This window comes from Anabrus simplex, chromosome 4 (genome assembly GCF_040414725.1).
Source record: "Anabrus simplex isolate iqAnaSimp1 chromosome 4, ASM4041472v1, whole genome shotgun sequence".
NCBI classification, from domain to species: Eukaryota; Metazoa; Arthropoda; class Insecta; order Orthoptera; family Tettigoniidae; genus Anabrus; species Anabrus simplex.
In genome coordinates, this window is record NC_090268.1 from 139,583,296 (window position 1) to 139,594,973 (window position 11,678).

The 11,678-nt window shown below is 44.4% G+C and overlaps 1 protein-coding gene across 1 annotated transcript in view; it reads left to right on the plus strand.

Annotated features, from left to right (window-relative positions):
• Positions 1-4,019, plus strand: part of LOC136872504 (uncharacterized) — a 122,715-nt gene extending 118,696 nt beyond the window's left edge. Inside the window, exon 5 of the mRNA XM_068227365.1 lies at positions 3,715-4,019. Coding sequence (XP_068083466.1) covers positions 3,715-4,019 — 305 coding nt within the window. The remainder of the gene's footprint in view (positions 1-3,714) is intronic.
• Positions 4,020-11,678: the final 7,659 nt, after the last annotated feature.

Sequence of the window (11,678 nt, forward strand, 5' to 3'; positions counted from 1 at the left end):
CAGAAACGTGATTCTGGTGCCGGCATCCGAACACCCGGCCAGCAGGTCCTGCATCCGCTGCACCAGAGGGTGCCGAGGGAAACAAGTATCAATAGACTGGAGCGAACTCAAGGAGTCAGAACACACGAGAAAGTGTCGGCGCTCATTGTACACTGCGTACCGAAGAGTTTCGCGGATAGCATAGAGCTCTGCTGTGTACACACTACAGGTTTCCGGAAGAGCAAAAAGAAACCTATCATTGTCGACAACGAACGCACAACCCACCTTCGTGTCTGTCCTCGAATCATCCGTGTAGACGACGACTGAACCTGGATAGCGGCAAACAACCGACAGGAAGAGCCTCCGATAAATCAACGGGTCCGTGTTTTCTTTCGGGCCAGTGTGCAGATCCAGGATTATTTCAGGTCGGCGTACTACCCACGGAGGTACTCCACTTGGTTGTCTGACAAGGCAAGGAACCGAAGGTACGTCGAACAATCGGTAAATGCTATCCAAACGTATTCCAACCGGCCGCGTTGCTCGAGGACAAGCAGCGTACAGCAAACGGTTGCCATTGTTGAACACGCAAGGATAGCTTGGATGAAGTGGCATCTGTCACAAATTTGCAGCATACGAAAGAAGCATATGCTGGCGCCTCAGATGTGAAGGCGTCACACCAGAGTCAGCGAGCAGGCTGGCAATGGGGCTTGTACGGAAAGCTCCCGTCGCCAACCTAACCCCGCAGTGGTGGATGCTGTTCAACGCCCCAAGCACGCTTGGCCTTGCTGAGCCATATGCTGCACTGCCGTAGTCTAACCTGGATAAAATGTCTGCCCGGTAAAATCGGAGGAGCACCATGCGGTCTGCTCCCCAATTAGTGCTGCTAAGAAACTTCAAGAGGTTAAGCCTCTTGGTGCATTGCACTTTGAGCTCCCGCACGTGTTTGGCTCCCACGATAGTTTACTGTCAAAAAGGAGCCCAAGGAATCGGTAAGTGTTAACAACTGGAAGAACGACATTTCCTAAATAAAGCTCAGGATGTGGGTGAAGAGTACGGTGACGACAAAAGTGGACAACGGAGGTCTTTGTGGCAGAAAACCAAAAGCCATGTTCTAAGGTCCACTTCTCCACCCTCCTAATTGCTTGCTGTAATTGTCGCTCTGCGAATGCCATACTGCACGACCTATAGTGCAAAGCAAAATCGTCCACATATAGCGACGGTATTACTGCTGGACCAGCAGCAGCGACAATACAGTTTATGGCAATCCCTGTGGGACTCCATTTTCCTGAACGTAATATTGCGAATATGTCCTCCCTACTCGGACACGGAATAGACGGAGGGACAAAAAATTCGCAATAAATACCGGCAAGTTACCTCGGAATCTCCATTGATGCAGGACTGAAAGGATACCATATCGCCATGTGGTGTCGTAGGCCTTCTCTAAGTCAAAGAAAACAGCTACCAAGTGCTGTTAACGGAGAAACGCATCCTGGATAGAGCTCTCCAGGCGGACCAAGTGGTCAGTGGTTGGATCGAGCGGCTCGAAAACCACACTGGTATTCGGAAAAAGAGTCCTTGTTTCTCCAGACACCACACGAGTCGGCGATTTACCATCCTCTCAAATAGTTTACACAGGCAGTTGGTAAGACAAATCGGCCTGTAACTTCCTGCATTCTTAGGATCTTTGTCAGGCTTGAGGACAGGAATGACTATGCTCTCTCGCCACTGAGACGGAAAATCACCCTCCATCCAGATACGGTTGAACACACGAAGGAGATAGAGTAGACTATCATCACTAAGGTGTTTCAACTTCTGGTTATGGATGTTGTCCGCTCCAGGAGACGTGTCCTTGCAAAGCGCTAGGGCGCTGCGGAGTTCCCACTCCGTAAAGGGCACGTTGTAGTCCTCTGAAGGTTGGGTGGCAAAACTAAGGTGATGACGTTCTGCCTCCCGCTTCAGAGGGAGGAAATCAGGATTGTAATTCCCGGAGCCAGAGACATCCGCGAAATGACTAGCGAGATGGTTAGCAGTCGCGAGGGGATCAGTGGCGACACTGCCTGCAATGGAAATTCCCGGTACAGCAGATGATCCTTGAATACCCAAAATTCGTCGAAGTTTCGTCCACACATGAGATGATGGAGTATGTGACGTCATGGACGACACATATCTCTCCCATGAAGCCTTCTTACTTTGTCGAATAAGAACTCGCGCCTTAGCGCGGACTTTCTTAAATGTTACCAAGTTGGCCACAGTAGGCTGTCTACGGTAACGCTTATTAGCGCGACGGCGTTCTTTGATGGCTGCTGCTATTTCATCGTTCCACCAAGGAACGAGTTTTCGGCGAGGAGTCCCCGAGAAAAACGGAATGGACTCCCCAGCAGCAGCAAGAATATCTTGGGTGATGTAAGTTATTTCCTCGCCGACGGTCCGCCTGACGACATCGTGAAAGACAGCTAGTGATGTGTACTTTGGCCAATCAGCATGTTTAAGAATCCATCGAGGGGGAGCCTCGACGGGTTTATGATTCAACAAAGTAAGAACGATGGGAAAATGGTCACTGTCACAGAGATCAGCGTGTGCATTCCACCGAAACAGTGGAACCAACGTTCGGCTGCATAGACTAACGTCTATGCGAGAGTATGTGCCGAAACGTACACTAAAGTGAGTTGGTTCCCCTGTGTTCAAAATACATAAATCCAGATCTGATAGAAGTGCTTCCAGCTCTCTTCCTCAGGGGCAAGGCGTCTCAGAGCCACATATGGGGTGATGGGCGTTAAAATTGCCCAATAAGACGAAGGGTGGTGGAAGCTGATCCATAAGATCAGCGACATCATTGATGTTCAGATGCTGGCCTGGTGGAAGATAAACATTACACACTGTTGCTATGACAGGCAGCGAGAGGCGAACAGCTACAGCCTCAAGAGGGGTTCTTAATGGAACCTCTTCGCTGTAGCTATCAGAACGTACAAAAATGCCAACGCCTCCGGAAGCCCGGTGACCATAGTATCGTTCTGTCGAGTATAGTTTGAAATTCCTCAAGACCGTGTGATGACCAGGTCGGAAATTGGTCTCCTGAATACAGACTATACTCGCTGCGTACTCACTAATAAGCTGACGTAACTCAGCAAGATGCCTGTCATAACCGTTACAATTCCACTGTAACAGTGCCATAGTGTGGACTATAAAAGGAGTGTTAGGTTATGAGCGACAAAATGCTCGTAAGCCTAAACACTATCTAGTTCTACATCCGTAGATGTAGAGGACAGCGCGACATCCATCCCGTCATCAAAAGATGGCAGGGGTGCCGCCCAGAACTTCGACGCTTTTCGGGCGCGAGGGGGTCCCCTACGAGGAGAGCGCGCAGGTTTGGGAGCAGGAGTGCCTCCCGGCGCAGACTCATATCCCCCAGATGGAGGGCATGACTTCTCCTTCGCAGGGGAAGTCCGAGAGCGCTCAGGACGGGCGCTCTTCTTCCCCTTTTTCTGTTCTAGTTTAGACGGGTTGGGAGATAGTTTCCCAACCCTGGTCGACGATGCCTCCGCCGGCTGGGGCACGACTTTCGTCGACTTTTCGTCATTTGGTGAACAGCATGACCTTGGTTTTGCTCGCATTCACTTCCATCCACGGTCCTGGCAGGCATAAGCCCATTCAGTAAGAGCTTGCTGGAGGTCCTCCTCTTTCCCATCCAAAATCAGAATGTCTTCTGCATGGACATATATTGGTCTCATGTTCCAGTTGCCAACCTTAATTCTTTTAGTTCTTCTTTTACACTGCTTAACGACTTGGTTCCTGAAAATCACAAAGGGAAGGGCGCTCAAGCTGTAACCCTGCTTTACTCCTTCGCCATTTCAAATTCCCTAGAGCATTCACCAGCTCTTCTCACCACTCCTTGGACTCTACTGTGCATGCTCCTAATGCGGCATAAGAGAGTCTTGGTTACCTTTTCGTCTTCAAATGCTGCCCAAGCAGTTCCCTGGGGACCGAGTCAAATGCGGCCTTTAAGTCGACAAATGCAGCTAGAACATCCTTCCCTCGTCTAAGTCGTTTCTTCGTTTCTCTATAACGGTTCTTAGTGTGTATATATGGTCGTGTGTTTTTCGACTTGGCGTGAAAGCACACTGTTCTTTTTCCAACTTTTCCTCTACTTCTTGTCTCAGCCTCGTCTCCAGTGTGCGAGAATATATCTTTCCGGCCACACTGGAAAGACAAATTGCTCGATAGTTTGCACAGTCCAGAGTGTTGCCCTTCTTATGGATGGGAACAATAATGTTCTTTTTTTTCTTTTTTTTTTCTTGAGGAGATTGGTTGGGATTGAATGTTCTATTTTCCAGTCACAAGCCGTTCTTAATATTGCACTTAATTTACTTTTAGGTTACACACGCATCACTAGTAGTCTTTAGAAAAACTAAAATACTTGATAGCATGCAATAGAAGGAAACGCTATATGACTTACAAAAAAATGGATGTGAGGAACGCCCTGGCAACTTATAGAAGTGTCACTTCCATGCATTCGTGAAACAACTGAATGACTATAGCGTAATTACAACCTTATTTGAGTGGAATCAAGATAATCGTTAAGAATGGTGGTGATTTGTGGTGAAGGTTGGAATAGCAAGACAAACTCACGTGGGGAAAGGTAAGTGAAGACTGATTAATTTCCGCATTAAGAGTCTCTGTTGAGGCGCATATTGGGGACACTGAAAAAATAAATGATCACTGTCTCCATTATTATATCCGCAAGAACAAGATGGGCTATTTGCTATGTGAAACCGATGTTGATAAACAGGGGTTAGCGAATGATTAAAGCGTAATCTTATAATATTAATAATATGGCGTCGCGTGTACGTACCATTGACAAACCATGGTTGTTTCGGAATGGTAGGCTGCAATTGATAATAGTGTTGTCCCTTCGTACCGGCAGAAAGTCGCCATAATGTATTCCACGCTTGATGAGCATTCCTTTTAATGCGTGAGAAGAAATCGGACACAGGGATTTTAATTTGCAATAAATATGCGGCATCCGTACTTGCCTCTTTGGCTGCTAAATCGGCGATATCATTACCTACGTGATTACTATGTCCTTTTATCCAAAGTAACGTTATAGAAAAACCAGACTTCTCGAGTTGAAAAAGAAGGTATTTAACCTCGTATACATAGACTACATATTGTAACTTTGTGAAAAAGATTGTAGAGCCTGAAGCACACTTTGGGAATCGCTAAAAATATTTATTTTTCGGGAACTCAGTCTTTGAACATATAAAAGAGCTTGGTATATGGCATAGAGTTCCGCTGTAAATATAGTTAGACTATTCGGCAACGGATATTTAAAACTTGTGTGTGTTTGGGGATCAAAGAATGCTGCCCCTACGCCAGTAGACGATTTTGCCCCATCGGTAAATATATGATAATCTTGGGAATGTAATAAACCTTTAAATCTCTTATGAGGAAGAGTTTGCGAGTTAATTTCACGTGAAGATTGGGTAGGTGGACAAGAAGAAGCTATAATTATGCATGGACGGAATATGATGTCATAAATGTATGAGTACATGATGAAACGCGTTTTCGTAGAATGGAATCGTGAATATTTTGCATTTCAACGTATGCCGTATATATTCCAGAGTATCGGTGATTCTTTGGGGGACGCTGTTGGTAGTATTCATGTAGTAATTTCAATTTAGGAAATATAATAGAGTTCGATCTACTGATGTGCTTGAGCAGAATTTTTTTTCGCAATTTTTAACCGTCGAATATGAAGAGGCTCTTCTGTGGCTTCAAATAACAAAGCGTTAGTCGGTGTTGTTTTGAGAGCACCCATACTTATACGTAAAGCGGAAATTGTATTCGATCTAATGTTAAAAGATTTTGTTCGGAAGCTAAATCTATTATGTGTGCACTATAATCTAAGGTAGAGCGAATGGTAGCGCGGTATAGTTGTAACGCTGACAAGGGGACAGCACCCCACGTAAGTTTCGTTACTGTTCTCAAAATGTTAATATAGCGATCGGACTTTCTAGTTAAACGCTGAATTTGATGATTCCATGTTAACCTTTGGTCTATGTATATGCCTAAATATAAATGTTGAGGGACGAAGGGGATGCTGTGATCATCGAAAATAATAGGACTTTTATCAAAAGCTCTTGTGTTAGTGAAAACCATTGCCGCACACTTAGGTAAGGAAAGATGAAGGCCATGAGACATTAGCCACCGAAAAACAAGACTCAGAACATGGGATATTGTGGTTCTGCAATTGTCAATGTTATTGTACAGACTCGTACACCTCTACGCCGCACATTTGAATTTTCCGCCTTAAAGTACTTCTCTACTGGAGAAACTCTGAACCTTAAAAACTGTATTAACTCATAGTTTTCCCAGAAGATGTCACTACAGTTAAATTTTGTGATTACAAAGTTGTCGATACTGTGTGGACTTCAACGTGTTTGTTTTCTATTGATCAAGAAGTGCGGACATTCTCTCATAGATGTCTCTACCCCCCAAAAAAACTATGATTATGCACCCTGGTGCGAAATCAATGAACCTTCTTGAAGAAATTTGGTATTCAGAAGTTATCGTCTTTACTAAATTATGTTCTTTCTTTCCGCCAGGTTTGAACTCAGCCAATCCCGAATTCCTTTAATTAATTTTTGACCAATAGTATTTTTCTTCTACGACTTTGTGTGTAACTTTTGAGGTTAGCCAATAAACGACGATGGGTGTGTCTTAATTATTCCTGAAAGGTCTCGAAACTTCCCCGAGGGTTTAAAAACTGCTGCTTCTCTCGGCTCTTCGCCACTTCAACAACATCTAACTTAGTGTATGGAAATGTAGCAGGAGGCGGGAAGCGCCTCTTTCATCAGTCAGCAGTCCTTCAAAAGGTAATGGCCATGTAACATCTATATTTCTTGCTAGCTCAGCAGTTTAACCCGCCGGGAAAGATCCGAAACCTTTTTACAAATGTAACCTATATTTCCATATGTAAAGTCTTCCGGCTGATGTAAAAACTTCATAAATCTTTAAAGGTAAATCCGGGATAGAAAGTGCTTTACCCTCTCGAACTCCCCTTCATTTTGGTCTTGAGGTGACTATGTTTTAGTAACTGATTTTCTATTCTTCCTTTCTGTAATGTCTTAAATTTTTCTTACACGAGTCACCTCCCCAGTTTGGGAATAGCCCTTGTGTCATCAGCCTAGTGCCTCTTAGGTTTTAATATGTGTATTTAGGAGTGCTAATTCACGCCTCCATTCATCTCTGTGTTTGGGCCATTTAATTAACCCAATATTTATCTATTCAGGCCCAGTAGGTTGGGTACAAGATACCCCTGTTTCTTTGTAAGCGTGCCTTGAGAGGCAGTTTATGGGAAAGTTTGTTGTGGCCTTTAATAGGAGGCCCGATATGGTTTTTGGAGCTTATATTCCCTGTATGAAGGGGTTTTCTGCCCTTTTCATCAAGTGTGTACCTTGGTAAAGTTGAGCTAATAGCTCAAGGAATGTAAAACTGGGGCTCGAAGCCCAGAACATGTAAAGATCCCTGAACTTTTGTTTGAGGTTGAAAAATTATACTTGTACCTGATTTTCATTGTTATTTCACCTAGTGAAAAATTGTTAAATCTTGTTGTCATTTTGAGAAAATATAACTTATTGAAAATTTGATTCATCTTTCGGACTTGTAGTTAAGACCCATTCCAGCCCGCACCTTCTTTCATCTCTGCTGTTCCACAGATACCTCGGAACAAGTGGTAGCAGAGCGTGGTTGAATGGGTTTCATTTTTGCCCGTTTTGACGGCTAAACGTCGCTTTTGTTTTGAACTCTAACAATTTTCTCTGTCGCTGGAATTTTCTTTCTTGTTTTCTAAATTTGTCAATATTTTGTCTTCATGTCCGGCCCTCGCGATGTCCTCCATCCCGGCTACTTGCGCAAGGAGGAATTGATTTATGAATTAACTAATAGAAATGTTCAATCTGGAGGCACGGTTGCAGCCGATACCACCAAGCTTAAAGATTCTCTTGACTTGCCGATTAGTATCCCCATCTTGGGGGAGAAAGATATTGATGAGGCTCTCTCCACGATCACTAACAACACTACTGAGCTAGCATCTGTAGTTAGTTTTTTGAAGTGGGTGATCCATATCCCTATCAACTTGAACGTGTACAAGCTAGATTTTACCACTTTTCCAGTAGAGTTAGTGATTTATTGTCTTAAGTTGAGTGACATTCAGGGGAAGGAAGCTAGTGCTCTGGTGGAACACCTTTCAAAGATGTCCAATAAAGTTAGTCACTTGTTAACTGGGACAATTCCTCCCAAGACCGATCAAGCCACGGTTGCAAATTTATGTAATGAGGAGGATTCTTCCAAGGGGGAAGAAAATAGAAAGTCTGTGGCAACTCAACAAACCTCTGCCCCATTAGAAAACGAATCTGAGCGTCGTACCTCAATACCACCATTTGTGTTGAATAATGCATCTTCTAAAACTGCTTCTCCGCCCCTTAGGCCTTTACCGACCATGTCACCCGGGTTCAGTAGTTTGCCTCATCCTTTAGCGATGTTGCTTAGGGGTATTTCCAAGTTTTCCGTTAGCTCTACTAGTGATGTAATTTCATTTCTAAGATTTTTGGTCTTGCTCTTGTGTTTTCGCTTTCCCTTCAGATTATCTACCCTTATTCCACTGGTGTCCTCTCGGACAAGATCGTTAGAGCAATTGCTGAACAATCCACTATTGAAGATTTTCATGCACACCTCCTGGCCAACTTCAATCCCGCTCGGGCTAGGCCATCCCCAATTCAAAAGTACTATTACCGAGTACAGCGCTAGGATGAAAATCTTGCCGAGTTCATCCAAGATATTAAATTCTATACTAGGGTATTTGCTCTTCATTTCCCAGAAGATCAAATTGTTCACGCCATTGTGGAAGGCATTTCCCCATACTACAGGTCATATCTGTGTTTTGCGTCGCGTCCTCAAACTTTTGCCGAGCTAGAAGCTATGGCGGTCTCAGCCGAAGGAGTTAGATATGCGGACACATTACGTGTCGCGAAGGAACCTCCTCCATATTCAAGTAATTTTTGGCCTCCACCTCGCCGAACTTTAACTCCTCGCAAATGTTACGTTTGCGGGTCGACGGATCATCTCCGGAATAAGTGCCCCTTGATCAAACCCAATGGAACAAGGAATGGAGCAGGGTCATCCCAAGGCTGTTTTAAATGCGGCGCTTTTTCCCATATTGCCAAGAATTGCCCGAATACTAATAGCACCCCCTCCTGCTCAACTTCTGGTGCAACTTTCACCAATAATCAAAAGTGACTAGTGGCGTCGGGTGAGTCAGCAAATTCATCTTTTCAAGGCTCAGCCCCAAATAAACCGTACGAAATCTCAGGCTCGGAACATGGTTGAAAGTCTTGCAACCCCACCTTTGAATGCCCTAAAGAATGTCTTAGGATTGCGGCGGATGCCCCCGCACCGGTACCATTTCTCAAAATTGAATTAAATAATGAACCTGTTACGGCTCTATTAGATTCTGGGAGTGGTTGTTCCATTATTTCAGCTGAATGGGACTCTAAATTAAAATCTGTGTGTAAACTTTCTGATTTTTGTTCGTCTTCGGTTCAATATGTTACGGCTAACTCATCTCCATTAGAAATTTTAGGTTCTCTGTATGCCAAAATTCGCATTATGAAATTCACTTGGAAAGTAAAACTGTTCGTGGCTAAGCACTTGTCGTGCCCCATTATATTGGGAGCTGATTTAATGTCTCACACTGGTCTAGTGCTCGACATTCAGAGCAAGTCGTGCACTTTCAAATTTGCTTGTAATTATACAATCCCTTTGTTAAAATGTAGTTCTGTATCATCTTCATCTGTTTCGCCTATCCAGGATGAGATGTTGTTAGACCTTAGACATCTACCTGAGGAGCAGGCTGGGAGTATTCGTAAGTTGTGTCAGTCGTTTCCGGATGTTTTCTCTTATACTCTTGGTGTTACTGGCCTTATCGAATACAAGATTGAGGTTACGGATTCAATCCCTATTTGGTTTCCACCTTATAGGCTATCTCCACCTAAACTGAAGGCTCTGAAAGAGACCATAGATCAAATATTTTTCTAGTTCCGAAACCCCAAGGTGGCTTCAGGCCTGTGATTGATTATAGTGCTTTAAATCGGAAGGTGGTGTTACAATCTGTGCCCCTTCCCGACTTTCACTCTTGTTTCTCATGGTTTCGGAAAGCTAAGTTCTTCACCATCTTAGACCTTAATCCGGCTTATAATCAGATCTCTCTAGCAGAAGAATCCAAACATCCTACAGCGTTTGCCACGGATTGGAACTTGTACGAATACAACCGCGTGCCTTTCGGGCTCCCCACGGGAGCAGCTGTGCTTACAAGACTGCTAGACTGGGTCTTTTCCAACATCAAATTCGATTACTTATACCATTATCTCGATGATGTCGTATTTTCTGAGACCTTAGAAGAACATCATCTGAAAGAGTTCCTTAATCGCCTTCGTAAGGCAGGGTTAACCATAAAGTTGTCCATGGTTGCCTTCGCTAAGCCTTCCATGCCATTTCTAGGGCATATTGTGTCGCCCGACGGTGTCGCAGTGGATCATTCTCGAACACAGGCCATCCGTGATTTTAAACCTCCCAAGGATATCAAAGGTATTGCCAGATTCATTGGCATGGTGAATTTCTTCAGGAAATTTATTCCTAACTTCGCTAATAGAGCGGCGCCCTTGAACTTACTCCGCAGGAAAGGCGTCAAATTTGAGTGTGGGCCTTCTCAACAAGCCGCTTTCGAAGACCTCAAATTAGCCCTTTGTAATGTCCCTGTTCTTGCAATGCTTGATTTCTCAAAGAAATTCATCATCCAAACAGACGCGTCGTCGTCGGCTGTGGCAACAGTCGTTCTTCAAGAGACTGAACTAAAGAGGCGACCCATCGCCTATGCATCTAGGACATTATCGGCTCAAGAAGCCAAGTATTCCATCTATGAACTTGAGGGTTTGGCTGTCTTATTTGCGTTAGAGGAGTTCCGCCTCTATCTGGAACACGTCAAGTTCGACTTGGAAACGTATAACCAAGCCTTAAGTTGGGCCTTAGCTAGGCCGCGTCGTACCGGCCGCATAGCCCGCGGGGCCGTCAGAATGTCTGGCTTCCAATTTTATGTTAGGCATATAAGAGGAACGGAAAATGTAGTGGCGGACGGACTAAGCCGTATGTTTTCCAATGATGCAGAGACCCCTGAACAGGAAGACAATTCTTCACTTCCCGAGTCCATATCTCCTGGTGTAAATGCCATTCTAACGGATGCTCCCATGTTATTTAGGGATATTGAAAAATACCAACGTGAAGATCCACCGCTGGCCCCTATCATGGAAACCCTTTCTTCTGGGGAACATGTCGTCCCTTATGTATTGAGGAATGGTGTTTTATGTTGCCCGTCGGGGCATGATAAGAAGATGAAAGTTGTGGTTCCAGCTGTTCTTGTACCTATGATCTTCAAGTACTACCATGAGACCCCATCAGGGGGGCATTTAGGCATCTTCAAAACTCGAGAAAAGATCCGAGAAATGTTTATTTGGAAAGGTATGGACGGTGAAATTTGTGAATTGGTAAAAGCTTGTAAAACTTGTTGGCTGAGTAAACCTACCATGTCCACCAAGCTAGTTTTATTGTCTTCTCACCAAGCGCCCCATGGAACGTCTTTACATCGACTA